A 17,385-nucleotide genomic window follows, 5' to 3' on the forward strand; every position below is an offset into this window, starting at 1 on the left:
GCGTCGCTGTCAACGGAACAACAAACAATGAAATGAACAATTCATCACTTAAACAACTCAGAACTGAAATATAACGACACATTGAATCAACCCTACAAGATCATAAAATACCATAACAAACCCATAGTAAAGCATGGATGGTATTGTAGGTTCTGTATGGAGCTCGATGGATTCATCAGCTGCTCTAGGTTTGGGCAAAAAGGCCGTTAAGAATGCCATTGACTCGACGGATAAATTGAGCTTGATAAAGGCAACTTTAAGTAAGCTACCGACTGACTCTAATGGCTCTAATAGTAACTGGATAGAATTAGTTCGTCTGGTATGTGATGAAGATTCATCTGAAGAATTTACCACTTTCAAACAGCTCCTAGCCAATGTGACAAATATTAATGATAAATCGCTCACAGGTATGGCCCTGATACACTACATTATTGCATTCAATAGATCTTCATATATTGAACTACTGCATGATTATTCCTCCAACCAACGTTTGGATTTAAATTTAACCGATAACATTCTAGGATACTCTCCTTTAATGTGGGCGTTTGCTTTAGAGAGAACTGATTGCTGTACAGAATTGTTGAATTATGATAGTGAAATTCATTTTGACCAAATTAATAGAGAGGGTAATACAGCATGGTCTTTTATTGTTCCAGATTCCACCTTGGACACCTTTTTGGAGCAAAACAACATGTACCAATATCGCACTGATAAACCAACTACAGGTAGTACAACAATCATAGATAGTGCTACTACAGAACCGCATGGGATGAATGATGTAGGTGGATTGAACACTATCGATTTGAAGGTTGCAGGTTTATCCCTTTCAACACATGACGATTACGACCATAGCCTTTTATTTTCACCACCTAGCAATGTTGTTGTTGGAAATGGTGATGAAGAAAATGAAGGAGATAGTACAAAACAGAGCCAAATACACTCATTGCTTGAAAGTTTTGACTTCTCTAAATTGGTCAAATATCAATATTTGGAATTTGCCGACTATGACATTCCTCAATTGTTAGATCTTTTGATTTCGTTACCAAATAATTTCCAACATTTAACGACGTATCCTGCCGCTTTACTTTTTCAATGTGTTAGATACGCAGATCACAAACTTAAGGCAAAACAAACAGTTGAAAATTTACTCCATTTGGCACTAACTAAAATTTTAGCTTCCATCTCAATGGAGAGTGACATGGTTGTAACATCTGTGGAAGCTCCGTACTCAAATGGTGATATTATTAAGCAATCATACTGGCTCGGTGCTCTATCCTTTTTGTATTATTACTTGTGTAGAGATGAATCATTTTTCAAAAGACATCCTTCAATTCTGCAGGAATTAGTCAGTTCAATGCATTCTATTATGATAGAATTAACGTCATCTATACATTCGAGATTGAACAATTTAATTGAACCAACTTTATTGGCATATACAACAATGCAAGATGTCAAGCAAACATTATACAAGAGAGATTGGAACTTTTTTAAAAAGAGAAAGCAAGCCAAGCTATACCGTCAACAGGAGAAACTTCTTCAAATGAAAAAAGGAAAGCAACATTCTTTAGAACACACACATTCAAATATGTCAAATGATGATGACCACCAAAACACGGGCGATGTTGCAGATGATGGGAAAAGTATAGGCACAAATAATGATCAGATTTTATTTTACGACACCGAAATTTTAAAACATCTATACCCACCCTCTTTGGAAGAGCAAATGAAACCATCTCCTTTGAAGATCGTTCAGATATTTGGTGCTTTGACGTATGTTCTATCACTGCATCAATTACATCCGGTTTTCCAACAGCAATGTCTTTCTTTGGCCATGAATTGGTTTTCGACAAGTTTATTTAACAAGATTATGAAAGATAAAAAGAAGAAATGTTTGTCAAGGGCACACGCCATTCAAATTAGGTTAAATCTATCAACATTGGAAACATGGATTAAGAATAACGATTTAGTAGTTCCTAAACCACTCTTAATTGATGATTTCATGTGGGAAAGATTTCCTTATACTTTAATGCAAGATGTTGGTGACATAGATCTTGCAAATCCTACTTTGAGAAATGTGGCTACCTTTAAGCCATTAAATGATTCATCAAATAATCCTAAAGAAAAGGAACCTACAAAATCACCGATATACGATATGACAAATTCTTTGTTTTATTATCAATCCTTCCATCGTATATCTCAAATTCATTTAGAGCCGGTATTCCAGCTTTTACAATGGTTACAAGTGGCGACTACTTTAGACACAGAAGAATCCTTAGATTCCACGATAAAACTATTATCTAGGTTATCACCTTCTCAGTTACTAAAGGTGATCGAAAAGTATAGTTACGAGGTCAATGAAAAGAAATTCAACTCCAAACTAAGGAAAAAGTTATCACATTTAAACAAGACATTAGGGAAGCAAAAAGTTTACCTTGAAGAGAGACCAGTTTCTATGATGGTACTACCAACAGTTGCTGAACTAACTGATACATACTCAAGGGGAGAAGATGCATACTCATTCTTGCCCCTGTTACCTGTTGAGGTACAAGATGATGCATGGGAGATACATGATGATAACGTCAAGAGACGTAGAAACTATCCTGAAGAATTGTTAGCTCTAGAGGAGAAAGGAGAGACGGACAATGAAAACAATTCTTCTCTTTCTAATGAAGGACAGGATACCACAGAACCTCATACTTTTTCCCACAGCGAAACCGAAGAGGATGCTAATGAATATGGAAACACTGAAGGTGACGTTTACTTTGGTGAGGTAAATGCCCCTTCAGCAACTGCTCAAAGACCAGTTTGGGCTGGTAATGATGAAATTGAAGCCAATCCATGGTGATGACAACTGAACCGTAGTATGGAAAGGACCCACTATACCAATATTAAACGCTACATAATAACAGTTATTTTATACTCCTGACGGTTAAATAAACATTCTTTTTTATTTTAAATTCTTTACGGATATTGATATAGACTATTTTAATTTACGTTGGAACTTTTAGCTTTACTCAGAAACCCGGTCTTTGAATGGATAGTTAAAATAAGAAACATAGTGAACCTATTCTAAATTATTGATTTATTATAATAACTAGCTTTGCCTAATATTATGTCCAAAATATGATAGACTATTTGAACCTATTTTTATAAGATCTACTACCAACGAAAGATAATCCTGGTTATTCATCAACAGAATCTTCTAGATTTTCATTGAATACATCGCCAGAGAAATCTCTATTATTGGATGCCTTGGCAAACGCGTATGAAGGCGACTCTGGAGACAATGGGATTCTATTAGACTCATAACCTCCAGTCGATTTCGATGACATCGATAATTTTCTATCTTTTTCTTTGCTTGCAAACATTTCTGTCGCATGCATGCTCGGTGATGTGGTTGGTGTTTGAAGTTCCGTACGAGGTGGTGGTACTGGTTTTGTCATCGTAGTCTCTCCATTCAGCATCGAAGGATTGGTAGGCACATCTGAAACTTTTCCTTGATGTTCGTATGGAGTAACTGGGGGTTTCGGTGGAACTCTTCTTCTATTGCTTATCATTTTTGGAGGTTGTGTAATTTTTTCGTTTTTAGTAACTAAACTAGATGCTGATGACGATTCATCCGAATCTAGATTATTAGTACTCACTTTCTCGCTATACCACTTTCCAAATTTTTTGATCGAACTCTTAATATACTGTTTTGGTTTTATAGGATCATCTTCTTCATCAGAATGAAGAGCATCCAAAGAATTTTTCAAAGAGCCTTCACTCTCTTCATGCCCTGTTTGAGTTTTTGACTTCAGGACGTTTTTAATATTCTGAACAGCACGATTTTTAAATTGCGAATCACTGGAATCCATAGAAGCCATTGATTTTCTCACATATGAATCTTTCCTCCCAAGTGAACTTCTCCTTTCAAAATCAACATCAACGCCTTTGTCTTGGATATCTTCATTATCCTTGTCGTTATTTCCTATAGAAATGCCCGCTGACGGAGATGAAGGATGTTTATCCGTATTCCAGGTGGAAACAATATGACTTTCCCAAATACCACCTCTATAAACTTCATCATCGGTTGAGTAAAACACAATATCGTCCATGTATGGCATAACTAGTGATTCTTTGATACCTTCAACAAACTTTCCCTTGATTACATTGGTAATCATGGTGTAGGAGAGTTTACTGGAACTGACTACGGGCTCGATCTCCAAATCGATTATAGGTTCGGTTTCAAAGGCATACCATATCCTATTAGAAGGAGGTGGTTTAATCAAGACTATCAATGGACCTGATATCTCTTTCACTTTAATAGCCAGCTGCACCGAGACTTCCCTTGGTTTAAACCTTGAGCCTAAATTTATATTAACTTTCGTTGATATAATTACAGATAAGTTACCCTTGTATTGTAGATTTAGTGCTATCTTGGTCAATCCTTCAGGAGATATTTCTCTTAAGGAGGGGTTGGTAATAAATGGTGCACTTGTGCCCACATCAATTTCTTCAACTACTAAATTATCCAGAAACCCTGGTTTGTTGATTTTGTTGAGTTTTTTGTGTACCTTTTCCAGAAGGGCTTTATTTAATGTGTCAGTTCTCTGTAAAGATAAAAATAATCTACCAATCAAAGCGTTGAACCATTTTGTAGTTAATTGCCCCTCAGTAGAATGGAGAGTTTGGATCAAGTATAACATATCATGAGTTCTCAAATGGGCAGTATCTGCTGTTATATTTGGGTTTAATATTGAATGTTGAATATTAGATAGGCTGGGGAGTTCATTATTATTAGCCTTAATATTTATATTTTTGGAAGCATTGATTAATTGAAAATACCAGTCTTCCTTATCCGTATTATTATCAAAGTATAAAAAAAATTGATTTGACGTTGCTGTCGATGGTTCTGTTTCCTCCTGACTTGATGTAACTGTGAATTGAAGAGAGTTTGTTTTTTTCGAGAAATAGGCAGTATTATTCCTGAACAATGCGACACATGTCCTTTTGGTGAATAAAGAAGCATCAAGCATTTCATTTGTGGTATCCCGCGGCCAAATGGTAACAAAACTATCGGCTAAAGCAATGGCATGGAGTATAGAACTCTTAGGTGAATCATCTCTATACAGAAACAAATTACCATGCTTCAAAACAGCGTAGAATTTTTGTTTTTTCTTTAATTGAGATCTTTGAAGGATATTTTCATTTGTCTTATTATCATCATTGCTTTGTAAATTAGCTAATTCCGTGAAATGATAATAATATTGATTTGTGACGGTTATCCAACCTTTTTTGAACACTTTGACACCTTTATCCTCTTCCAATGCACCTGCTTTAAAATCAGGATTGATATCAGGGACAAGTAGAGGATCTTCTTTATCCTCCTTTTCTTCATTAGATTCCAGTCGTTTGTTCAAACACCATAACGATACTATTACTAAAGGAATAAACGTGACACCACCAAAGAGATAAATATAGATAAAGGTCCTAAAACTAGTCATTGCAGAAGTAAAAAGTTGGAAGAAAAGACGTAGCCCTTCGAAGCGTATATTAGCTGGTTCAATTAATAAATGTTTTTAGTTCTGCATTAACTAGCAATATAAATTTGTATTGAATGTGGCTTGTCTCGTCTTTTATGTTTCATCATTCGTATAGTCTATCCCAAAGTTACGTATGAGAAATGGTTTGACTGGGTAAGTTTTGAATATTCGAATTAAATAACTAAAAGATGCATGTGTAAAGACACTTTATCATCGAACAAGCTGCTAAGATCAAGAAAGATTTTTCGTTTTCAAGAAAAGTTTTTAATTTGCAACAATTATCAGAGTCATTAAATCAGTTTTTTGGTTGATGTATTCATCGAAATACTTAAATTCCTAGTACAGTGTGAATATAGTCAAAAATCATCACAAAATCATTGCAAAATTTCCATTTTATAGATTCAAGAAACCATATAAGATAACTCCATCATCTAATGGACTTAATATATTTTCTGATGTCTTTTAAAAGTCAGCTATCTTGAGACCAATCATCAATTCTCAACAAAGAAACAATATGCTAAGCTACCTTTCCTTTTAAAATTTGTACACAAAAGAAAGATAACAATGCCCAGCTATTCCTTCGATGATACTAATATGTCCGCCCGGTCGATAAATAATCATCATTTAAAGAGAAGACAAAAAAAAATATAATTTTCAAAATGGTTCGGTCTTCAGATTAATTGAAAAAGAGAAGAGGATGCTATTGCCTTTATGCAAAAGTGCTAATCTTGAGAATTCTTTAAACCTCATACAAGGCTGAAACTTAACGAAAAAAGGTTGTCGACATGCAGTTATAACCACTATTCAGTCGGAACAATTGGTATATTGGAAAATGTTTAATCACAGGTAAAAGAAATTCTTGAATGAAGATACAACCCTCTTCTCTTCTGCGACCTCCTGGTCACGTCAATCTGACCACACTTCCATTTGTGGTGGTTTATTTAAATCGTTGTCATTAACAGAGGAAGCAAACTTGTATTAGAACAATTGTCCAACTCGTGCTTCCCTTTCGCTTTTATAAGTCTTGAAAAAAAAAATTCATTTCCCGTGAAAAATGCTAGAGAGATGCGACATTTATTAGGGTTGTCACAGTTTAGTGAAGAGCTAATCAAAGGTTCAAAAGAAATTAGCTTAACATGATACTGGTATTTATTATAAGAGTATTGTATAAAGTCTAATCAACCCAAGGCTGGTCCTTCTAAGGATTTGATTTCCAAAACGATATTTTCTCTCGCTAGCTTATCATAATCCATATCTGATATGTAGCGAAAATCAGAAAGAGCATATAGTCTTCTAGATACGACCCTGTTGATATCTGTAAATGTCTCTTTAGAAATACTAATACCAGTTGTTTCATTTCGATAATATTTTTTCAACTCCTTCCTTACGTGTTCTTGTATTTTAGTTTTAGTTTCAATTAACGATTCAAAATCATTTTCTGGGGGAGTGGTTGTTCCTCTCGAAGTGGTCTGGTATTTCTTCTCCAAGTGCGTTGCTTCTGTAAGTCTAGTACAGGCTACGCGATCTCTAGACCCCAGACAACAGGGTGAGGTGTCGACATTTTGATTGGAATTTTCACCTACTAATGAATCAGTTGATTCTTCTGTATTCTCATACTGAGGCGTAAAAGAGTTTATGTTTGTTAGTAAGCTATTTTCAAACTGGTCACCTTCTGATGATGAAAGAGAGGTCCGAGTAAACACCCCGTCGATTCCCTGAATGCCAGAGTGATCCAATCTATCCTTTGTTGAAGAGCTTATATCTAAGTCATCAATGACAAGTTCACCCAAGTATGAGCCACATGCTGGACATTCTTCTTCATGTCCTGAAGTATTGCCAACCTCGATGATTAGTGACGTTAAACAGGATCGGTGGTATGACCTATTGCAATCCGCGCAATGTACACTTTCACTAGGAATACCATGAATATCAACGTTACAAAGTCCACAAATCCACCATTCGATTTCTCGGTTCTCATTGGCATAGAATAATCTTGATCTACTTTCTATTTGGCTATGATAATAAGAAGCGTCTGACCCAGAAAGCGATCCTTCCTCTTCCTCATCCCGGACTGCATACAAGGTGCTACTATTCCGAACATCTTCGGAGCCATACATCTCCCGCGTCTCTCGTTCACTTCTTGCTACTTCTTGAGCGATTTCTTGCTGCAATATTAAATCAGCCATTCGAGCTGAGAGGTTAGCCAGTACTCCAATTTCGAAATTAATAGTATGATCAATGGTCTCTACACCATTGTGATTTCTGCTCAACACAATCATAGTCTTAGGCTGACATCTACAAAGTGGACAATCTGAATTATCAGAGTATCCATGCCACCTTCTAATACAATCATAATGATATTTATGATTACATGGTTTTAATTTCCCCTGTAGGATGTCAGTATCGTTTAAATCATCAAAGCAAATTGGACATATGTTGTCTCCTTCCAACGCACTTGATTTCATTAGTTCTTTCTGGTAATAAAATTTAACTGCTTCTTATGTGTCCCGTTAATATAGACTGGCCAAGTGAATAGTCTATATGTACATTAAAAATGGTATGTACCATACTGGGATTCCTTATCGACGTTTAAAGGGTGTTAAGTTGACCTTTTCAAAAAATCGAGGTCATCGCGGAAAAGGCAGAAACTAACAAAAAAGTCTTTACACATGCCTTTCACCGCACGACAACAAAACAGGAAATCGATATTTAAAAAGTAGAGAGTCATCATGTCGCGTCATCAGTTTGACTTGGTCATGTGCATGAAGCAACCAGGTACGCATATGGGATTGCTTTGTGAGAAATGTGATGGGAAGTGTCCGATTTGTGATTCAAACGTAAGACCGAAGAGTAAAGTCAGGATATGTGAGCAATGTGCTTTTGGGAAGAGTGGGACGAGTTGTATAATATGTGGGGGGTTGGGATCTAATGAAGCTTTTTATTGTTGGGAATGTTGCAAGTTGGAAAAAAATAAGGATGGTTGTCCAAAGATCATAAATGTCGGAAGTAATAGGGCAGACCGGCATTTTGAGAAGAAAAATGTCGAAAATAAGTGATATCTTGAAAGTAATTACATGATTGACTGGAATCTTATAGACTTGCGATATATGTTCAAATGTTTTTAAAGAATATTATACTTCAAGTATGTATATCATAAATAATGCATTAAGGATTTAGATATTCAGCAATATCGTTGGCTGAGCTTTGACTGGGAGTAATAGATTCTATTTCTGGAACACATGTATCTAGGCTTGGGTCGTTAAACAAAAAACTTTCTTCAATTGAATCTACTATACTTCCAGTTTCTTTACTCACTTTCGCTGGTGAATCGTCAAGAATGTTCTCGTGAGCATCATTAATTTCTTCCATGATGGAAATATATATTTGGTTTCTTTTTATTTCATAGACCAGCCAATCCATCTTTACGGCCAATAATTTAATCCATCGGATCATGTCAATTTTTGTTTTTAGAGTTATCGGAACTGTCTGTTCATACAAGGTTGCTATCCTCTTCAACTCTACTAGTTTTTTTAGTTTTGTAATCTTGCCCTCCATAAGCTTATCATATTTCTCTTTGATTTCCAGTTTTCTTGAACAGACCACTGTATTTGTCAAGCATCCAAATTCAAAAAAACATGTATCAAAAGTTGCCATAAGGTTAATTGAATCAATCCAAGTATCACGTTCCGATTCATTTCGACACTTCCATATATATTTTCCTTGAGGTCCCACCAAATATAAAACACTGTCTTGGTCAGCATCTGTTAGGGCGTCAAAGTCAATGGCCTCGTTATCATCTTCAGTGACACCAACAAACCCATTTTTACAAAATTCATTAATACGCTTAACAGCAAAAATTCCATTGTAAGGTATATGAATAGCACTGCTAACGCTTTTAAAGTCCAAGATATAATTGCTGTAACCGCTTTTTTCGTCTACGATAACCTCCGGTTCACCAAGATCAGTTCCTTTCTTGTCAACAAGTATAATTCCTGCAGTGGTAAGAATTCCGAACTTAAATTTCCATTCATTTTTATTGGCAAATATTAGCTTCTTGTTGGTGTAAAATTCATAGATTTCTCCCATCTGAATGATTTTCAAAAAATAATGATCCTCTTCAGGTGATTCATTCATTATGTGGATCGCTTGCGTCATTAGTCTACTTGTTTGGGATTTAGAAATGCGAAGGTATCCACCTTTTACGTCCTTGAGAACTGAAAAACATTTATCATACTTGTGATTAAAGTCATTCACTACATTTCTTGCATGGAACCTGTTACCGGGACAAAACTTTGCTACCTCGGCACGCATATTACATTCAGAAATGGTATTCGATGCTATGTGTGAGTATATGTCGATATCGTCTTGAAGTACGGAAGGGTTACTGCTTGCAGTTGATGATTGTGTGGAAAAATAAGAAGATATAGAAGTTGATGGTGGTCTTGTTGTTGAAGATAATTGTATTGGCGGTACTACCGACTGATGGAGCTCATAAGGAGTCAGTATTTTGTTCCTTATCATTTCTACGGGAGAATATATCTGTATACTTTGACTCGATGATTTTGAAACTGAATCCGAATCTGAATCCGAGCCCGAAACTGATGTTGATGTCGAATTTGAAGGTTGTTCCTCATCTGTTTGAAAACCTATTAGCAGTCCCGAAAAATCGAACTTAGGAGATTCTTTCGATATAATATTTTCGTAATAATAAGATAAGATTTCTAAAGGTAATTTATTCCCGTGTGAGTCGGTATCTTCATGAATCAAACGCGTGAAGTCATTCTTATCCATTTTGTTTTTGTTGTTAGAATTGAAATAATCTGTGTGTAACATCAGTAACGAAAAGGTAACAAAATAAACCTGATTCTCATCTACCCAACTACAGCGCTTTTTGTTGGTCTCCCGCTGTACCCTGTAGTAAACTCTGCTAAATTCTGTTAGTAGTCTATCGATTTGTTGTGATTCCTTCGGGAGTTCCAAAAACATCAGTAATTTCCTCAGTGAAATATCTAAAGGATCTTCTCTAAAATCAAAATAATTAGAGAGATAGAAATTGAGACATTTTTTCTTATAATTTTCATCCTTCTCTGTCAAAATGACACCTAGGAACTTCCCATATGGTACAAGCTTCTTCAAGTAATTAGTATATGTTTCATCCTCATCACATTCGGGTGGAGGTGGTAAATCAGTCAATGACCTCACGTTCGGAGTTGTCAGTGGCGGTTGCTTCATCGATGAGCCTACACTGGTCGATCTTAAATTAACAAAACTGGATAGGGCATTTACAATCGAGCTACTCCTCCTTGCAGTAATGGGTTTAATTGGGGGAGGTACTCCAAATTGTGGTCGGTTCATAGATCCAGACGAAGACCTCGGAGACCTCCCTGCTTGACCTAGAGATGGGGAAAAAGGTATTTTTCCTGAAAGTGAATTACTATGTGATCTTGTTTGGTTCGAGGAACGTACGGTTGAAGGGAGTGGATGTACTTCAGCGATTGAAGAGAATTGACTACTATTGTCACGTTTTCTTTCATAATCAGAGGCGTCGACTGTTTTGCTTCGTCTCCGTCCAATTCCCCTCTGCCGTTGTCTACTAAGTTTTTGATCTATTGTGTGACTTCTGTTATCATCATTAATAGTGCTAGATGTTCCGGTGGAGATGGATCTATTAGGAATGACTGTAGCTGCTGAGGACACCTTAGAAGATCCATTTGGAAATTTCTGTTTGGTCGCCATGGATGAAATAGAAACAGAGGAACGAATTGGTAACACAGGAGATGTACCCTTTTCTTTCCTCTGAGGAGAGGAAAATTCATGAGGCCCTGAGGAATGTCTAAAGCTGTTGGATGACTCAGTCTTTGACTTATCCAGGTTAGGTGACGTGGATGTTGAAATAGACTCCGTCTTGGCCGCTGAACTTTTTCTGCTGTTGGTAAACCTTCTGAAGTTTTTGAGAAACCTATCATGCTCTACCTCTTTAGTTTCGCCATCACTCGCACTGTTATTGTTAATATTATGATTATTGGATGAAATCTCCGTCATTAAATCATTAGGAGAGACAATCACTTGGTTTGCTTTGTTTTCCGACCTAAAATTTCTATCTAAAATATTCATCCTATTTCGGATTCTTCTTAATCTTCCATGCTCCTTAATCCTAGTGGCACCGACCTGCTCAGTCTTTTCTGTTTCATGAAGCTTTGTCTCTATATCTGCTGGTGCTAAAGGCTCTTCATTGCCGCCTTTTTTGTCCTCAAAGTATTCTCTTGAGGAATTTTGTTTATTTGAACAGACTGAATCCCTTCTCGTTGTCTTAGCCAATTTAGGACCCTCTTTGTTTCCCATATCTGGGCCCTTAGAAGCATCGGCAATTGAAGAATCTTCACTAGCTAACCTTTCGTACTTCCCTGATGATGTCGCTTCATTTGCTGTTGAATCCTGGAATAGTTTCAATCTGATCAAAGAGGCAATTGACTGATTCATCTGAAAGTATACTCGGATCTTAAATATGTGAAGAACCTTCCTTAAACTGTCGTAGATCAGACTTTGAATGGAGAAAAAGAATTGAAATCGGATTGCTTATCCATGTATTGCAAAAACCCTTCGCTGACTTTCAAAATATTGTTCTACTTATCGATCTTGGACTTAGGGCCCTTTACTGATTGTGTGTTCATTGTGGGTCTATTTAAAGATTTCATAAAGGATATTTACGTTGGCGGGCGCAACGAAGTCATTATCAAATTTCAACATTTATTTCACCACTAACAGTGAATTAAAAACATTGATCCAACTCCTTAGACAAGAAACATATTTGGTACTATTGACTCAGTTTATTTGAACATGTCCAAAGATACGTCATTCTCACTTTCTGCTATTGAAGAGCATTATTTGAAGAGAGAATTGTTGAAGTATCAATTTTATCAAGAATTAGAGCAATTTAATGATAAGAATGCCCTACGTCACTTTGGATATCCTTTTACTAACGAGGACCCAAAACAGGCAAGGAATTCCAAATCTGCAGAGGGTGACTCTAACAAGTTAACTGAATTAATTCGTTTAGATGCTGAACAAACTGACTTTCCCATGTCAAGCTATATTCTAAGAAATTTCGTGATGACATTTCCCCTATTATCGAAGAATATGGCAGTTGATGAATCATTTTGGCAGAATAAAGTTCAGGTTTTCTTTGAACATTTCATGGGCTTGGGTTTTAGTGAAAGTTACGATAGAGAAGAAATGACGAAGAGAAAGAAAATATCGACGAAGTTAACAAAGATTATTTTGCTGTTGTTCAACTCTGGTATTGGATCATTGACTGAAAAGATTTATTATACTAATGATAAATTTATATTGGAGAAAGAGAATGCCAGGCAGAGATCAAATATTGAAGCTTTTGCACTGCCGACTAAAGAAACACTTCAATATTTAGTGACCAATGAAACAGTCTTTATTAATGACTGGGACATTAACGTAGTCGCTGTCGTCAAAGAGTCAGAATTGTTCAATAAGGATAAAAGAACACCAATAAGCTCAACACCCTCATCAAGTAAAGTCACATCAAGTTATGCATATTATGCCAACAAATCGATGAAAGGTATTTCATCAACTTCTAAATGGATGAAAAATAATCTTGTAATGCCTACATCGCCGACAGCATTATTTTCTAAGCTGTCTATGGGAACTTCCAAAGGAAATGGATCTTTATCGGAGGATGCTATTCCCACAAATAGTCGTTACTTCCTTTTGAAAATAAAGCATAAGTCGAATCCTGATAAGGTAATTTATACCGCCAAATCTTATCAGCACTTCAAACACCTTTCATATAGTTTGAAAAAGGAATATCCAGCTAAGAAACTGCCCAGGCTACCACATAAGACAAAGAAATCGATATCGGTAGTAACACAACCCGAATTAGTAACAACTGAACAAAGACCAATCACCCCTAAAGATAACATAATTGCCAGTTTTGACCATGATGATACTCCATCACAAACAAGTTCCGAAGCCTCCTCTTCAATCTCTTTACCTGATCGAGTGCAGAAGAGTAACAGCAACCTCATTAATAAACTTGATCTTGACGCAGACACTAGTGATACATTATTCGATGAATTGAGTGTTGAAGAGGCAGATGATACCGATGAGCTGAATTTTGAGGAATTTAAGGATGCGGTAGATTCAAAGACTAATAAATTATCAAGTGAAAGGATGAGAACATCTTTGAGACAATACTTGCGGACACTATGCAAGGACAACGAGATATCCTCTAGCTCTACATTAAGCAAATTTTTCACAAAATCCAAATTGGACCAAGCATTTTTTAGTCCTGATGTAAAACGGGATATTAGGAACAGGCAATTAGTGGATATTACTAATTTAGAAAATCAATTGAAATTTCAGAAGGTAGCCTTGGAAAAAGCACTTGTCCTTCAAGAGTCAATGAACGTTATTAAAGAATCTTTATTAAAAGACGAAAATTTCTTAAAGGACCTTCTAAATGAAATCAAATTAAAAACTAGGATTTCCGAATTATCCCCAATGCTACAAGATTTTGTGGACTGGTGTAAGATATATTTGTCGTCCATCATTTATCAAATGTTTCTTGGAAACGACAACAGTTATGGGTTTTACACGCAAATCCGTAGATTACATAAACTAATGCCTTATGCAATTATGGGTCAAATTATGCGAATTACTAACCCAATGGCCATAATGAAAGGTATGATGGATCTTTTCATGGCTCAACCATTTGGGGGACAATCTTTATTGCAAAAGATGTTCTCGACAATTTTAACAGATGATTTAAAAAACCAAAAGTCTATCATCAAGACATTAGAAGTAAAATTATTGAATAGTGATGAGGCAAAATGTTCAACGGAAATTATTAAATGTCTGAGAGATGTCATCTATAATGAGACACAAAAAAATGTTGATATGAAGAAAATTCATTCGGAAGCTGAGTCCATGAATTTACCTATAGTAGTTGTGGTTTTGATGAATTGTTCAAGTCTCAAACTGATCTCCAAGAATGCCCTTTCCGAGGTTCTGGAATCTTATGCTGAATGGAAGTTAGATACAGTAGACAATGACAACGCTAGTCTAGATGATGCAACGAGCATAGAAGAAGAAAATAGGCTCGGCACATATTTTGCCCATGTGAAGGAGCTTCTAAGATTATACATAAAAGAAAGAGATAAAAGATTGATGAGACAGTTATGGCAGGACCCAGAATTGTCGAGATTATTAAAAGCTACTATAACTCTAATTTATGAACCAATGGTTAGGATATTTAAGGTAGCCAGAGTTGATATTGCATTAAAAAATTTCGAGAAGTTTATGACGGATTTGATTAAACTGATTGATGATATAATCAATGGGCAATTAGGTACTACCACAGGGTTTAATATTGTTGATAGTATAAACAATTTAGTTACCAAACATCAGGATTCATTTTTTGAATTTGTTCACGATGTGTATGTCCATGATACGGAAGGAATTTTTGAGGGATTTATCACATGGATATCACATATTATTAATTTTCTTCAACGCAGTAAATACGGATCAGATGAGCAAAGAATTGACTTTAACGAACTTTTAAAGAAGACGGATGGTGTGGATAATAAATTACTGCAAGATCAACTCGATACCTTCATAAGAAAGAAATTGGAAGCACGTAAGCTTTATAAAAAGCTTGTTGATGCCAAGGTGAAACATGAAGATGAAATTTCCAAGAAAAATACGTCCAAGACAATGGCAAAAAAATGGAAGGATGTTGGAAACCTTGTATTGTCATCAAACACTATGACAGCGGGGATTGGTGATGGGGATTTGGTTGATCTGGACTTGGATTTGGGTGATTACGATTTCCTGCAAAAAGATATTGATATTGAATTAGAGAAGAAATACAAGGACTTGTTGAGTGAAGAGATAGATGAAAGTGAAATTGAAAAGCTTGGATCAAAAACTTTTGTAGAGACTTTGAGAAAAGCTTTGGAATGATGGTTCTGATAAATGAACAGTTAACTAATTAATTATATTATGTGTATCTAAATGTGCATTAGATATTGTTTCAATACAATAAGCATTGTAACTTGATTGTCCAAAACACAATCAAATGGTAAAGGATATATGACAGTTGAAAACAATTCTGTGACACCAGAAAAACAGTCAAAGCGATTCCTCTGGAGGATCGGATAATGCGAAAATTAGAGGAACAAAAACAATTCCCTTTCTACCATGCGCTCTCTACAACCTACGTTTTGACAATTTATAAATAGGTGTATTACCGGTACTATTCATTAAAGGTATCTTCACTCGATTGACTTGTAATATTAGTAGCCTGAAAAGAAACAAATTATTATGTCTTCATCCAACTCCATTGTTCGTGCGTTAGGCCTAACGGCCGCCATAACAGCTGTAAGTATGGCTGGTTATGCTGTCTATTTTGATTATCAGAGAAGAAACAGTCCTGAATTTAGACTCAAGTTGAAGAATAAATTAAAGAAAGAGGCCAAAGAAATAAAATTAGCTGAAGAGAAAGCGAAACAGGAACAATTAGAATCTCTTCGTAATTTTTTAACTGAAGAACTAATAAAAGATCCGGTTTCAATGGATCCGTTAAGAAGGGAGGAAGTTTTTACTACAAACGTGGAACTCGGTGAACGTTTGACCATATCTCCTGGCCATGAACTAGAGTCAGCAGCTAAATTTTACAAAGCCTTGTGTGTGTACCCTAAGCCTACAGATTTATTGGGTATTTATCAAAGAACTATTCCTGAAAGTATTTATGAAAAGATTATCCTAATGATAACTGTGTTACCTCCAAGTAACATAACTGATTTCTTAAGTGGTGGTTCTGAATCTTCCAATGCGATGGAGCCTATTATTTCTGAAATCGATACCGAAACGGAAGAAATTGAAATCGAGATGGAAACTGAAGGTGATGGTAATTCTAAACCTCAAGACGAAGAAAAGCAAAAGTCAGATCTAGAGAAAGAGAAAAAAACTCAGCATGGAGCAGAAGTTAACGAAAAACAAGAATCTAATGATGAAGTTGAAGCTGAATCTGCTATTAATTGAAATAGGAAATTAATCCGTATTATCTTGTAAATATATAGCTCCGACAACATATCCATGTAAATGGTATTCAAAATCATGTCAAATTATATTTTTAATGAAATTCATAAATTTAAATAATGTATGAGGATTGTATTCACAGGTTTCACCTTTTGTCAACGCCTACTTGGGTACGTATTTAAGCAACCCTTTCGTTAGATAAACTCCATATGTTAAAATACTTAAAGCGTTTGCTAAATTGAAAAGTAGGCTCAAACCATGAGATTTCCCAAATTCTTTCCTTAGTGGGGCATCCATTTCTTCGATCTTTTCCTTATCATCTTTATATTTGCGAGCGACATCTTTTCTTTCTTCCTTTACTTTTCTTGTCCATGGCAACAAAATGCATAAATTAGTTAGTCCAGCAACTGAGGCAGAAGTCAATGCAATTAATGATCCAGTAGTTAATGTTACAGGTGAAGATAATGCTAAAATTACAGGAGAAAATGATTGTAACTGGAAAAAGTAAGGGAACACACGATTTTGTAACTTGGAGAACTGTTCTTTTTCAAGTACTTTAAACGCAATGGGAGATGCTACGTATGAATAGAATGTGGTCCCTCCAAAACTGTAATATTTCAATATGTTAGTATACATTCATTGATGCTTCCGTTATATCCAGTTTTTTTTTGTTTTGACGGTTCTTGTCTTAAATACATACACAAATGAGTAAAAAAGTAGATGAGATGTTGGTTTTAATAATGACATTAGTAATGATGTATCTTGGATAGTTTTACTTTGGTTTCCAATA

The 17,385-nt window shown here is 35.7% G+C and overlaps 8 protein-coding genes across 8 annotated transcripts; 4 read left to right on the top strand and 4 right to left on the bottom strand.

The window, feature by feature from the left end:
- Positions 1-133: 133 nt before the first annotated feature.
- NCAS0A11330 (uncharacterized protein) lies at positions 134-2,845 on the top strand (the record flags this gene model as incomplete). The annotated part of the gene is made up of 1 exon (XM_003674024.1): positions 134-2,845. The coding sequence occupies one exon, from the start codon at positions 134-136 to the stop codon at positions 2,843-2,845; it is 2,712 nt and encodes a 903-aa protein (XP_003674072.1).
- Positions 2,846-3,182: 337 nt separating this feature from the next.
- On the bottom strand, positions 3,183-5,486 carry NVJ2 (Nvj2p; the record flags this gene model as incomplete). Its single annotated transcript, XM_003674025.1, has 1 exon — positions 3,183-5,486. One exon carries the CDS (start codon positions 5,484-5,486, stop codon positions 3,183-3,185), a length of 2,304 nt encoding a protein of 767 aa, XP_003674073.1.
- Positions 5,487-6,703: 1,217 nt separating this feature from the next.
- ASR1 (ubiquitin-protein ligase ASR1) lies at positions 6,704-7,990 on the bottom strand (the record flags this gene model as incomplete). The annotated part of the gene is made up of 1 exon (XM_003674026.1): positions 6,704-7,990. One exon carries the CDS (start codon positions 7,988-7,990, stop codon positions 6,704-6,706), a length of 1,287 nt encoding a protein of 428 aa, XP_003674074.1.
- A 264-nt stretch (positions 7,991-8,254) lies between these two features.
- On the top strand, positions 8,255-8,581 carry RDS3 (U2 snRNP complex subunit RDS3; the record flags this gene model as incomplete). Its single annotated transcript, XM_003674027.1, has 1 exon — positions 8,255-8,581. The coding sequence occupies one exon, from the start codon at positions 8,255-8,257 to the stop codon at positions 8,579-8,581; it is 327 nt and encodes a 108-aa protein (XP_003674075.1).
- A 109-nt stretch (positions 8,582-8,690) lies between these two features.
- On the bottom strand, positions 8,691-12,005 carry SYT1 (Arf family guanine nucleotide exchange factor SYT1; the record flags this gene model as incomplete). The annotated part of the gene is made up of 1 exon (XM_003674028.1): positions 8,691-12,005. The coding sequence occupies one exon, from the start codon at positions 12,003-12,005 to the stop codon at positions 8,691-8,693; it is 3,315 nt and encodes a 1,104-aa protein (XP_003674076.1).
- A 357-nt stretch (positions 12,006-12,362) lies between these two features.
- On the top strand, positions 12,363-15,518 carry LEC1 (Lec1p; the record flags this gene model as incomplete). Its single annotated transcript, XM_003674029.1, has 1 exon — positions 12,363-15,518. One exon carries the CDS (start codon positions 12,363-12,365, stop codon positions 15,516-15,518), a length of 3,156 nt encoding a protein of 1,051 aa, XP_003674077.1.
- Positions 15,519-15,878: 360 nt separating this feature from the next.
- NCAS0A11390 (Tom20 family protein) lies at positions 15,879-16,598 on the top strand (the record flags this gene model as incomplete). The annotated part of the gene is made up of 1 exon (XM_003674030.1): positions 15,879-16,598. The coding sequence occupies one exon, from the start codon at positions 15,879-15,881 to the stop codon at positions 16,596-16,598; it is 720 nt and encodes a 239-aa protein (XP_003674078.1).
- Positions 16,599-16,757: 159 nt separating this feature from the next.
- Positions 16,758-17,342, bottom strand: TMH18 (Tmh18p; the record flags this gene model as incomplete). Its single annotated transcript, XM_003674031.1, has 2 exons — positions 16,758-17,202; positions 17,296-17,342. The coding sequence occupies 2 exons, from the start codon at positions 17,340-17,342 to the stop codon at positions 16,758-16,760; spliced, it is 492 nt and encodes a 163-aa protein (XP_003674079.1).
- Between the last annotated feature and the right edge of the window lie 43 nt (positions 17,343-17,385).

Source organism: Naumovozyma castellii, chromosome 1 (genome assembly GCF_000237345.1).
Source record: "Naumovozyma castellii chromosome 1, complete genome".
In the NCBI taxonomy this organism is placed as follows: domain Eukaryota; kingdom Fungi; phylum Ascomycota; class Saccharomycetes; order Saccharomycetales; family Saccharomycetaceae; genus Naumovozyma; species Naumovozyma castellii.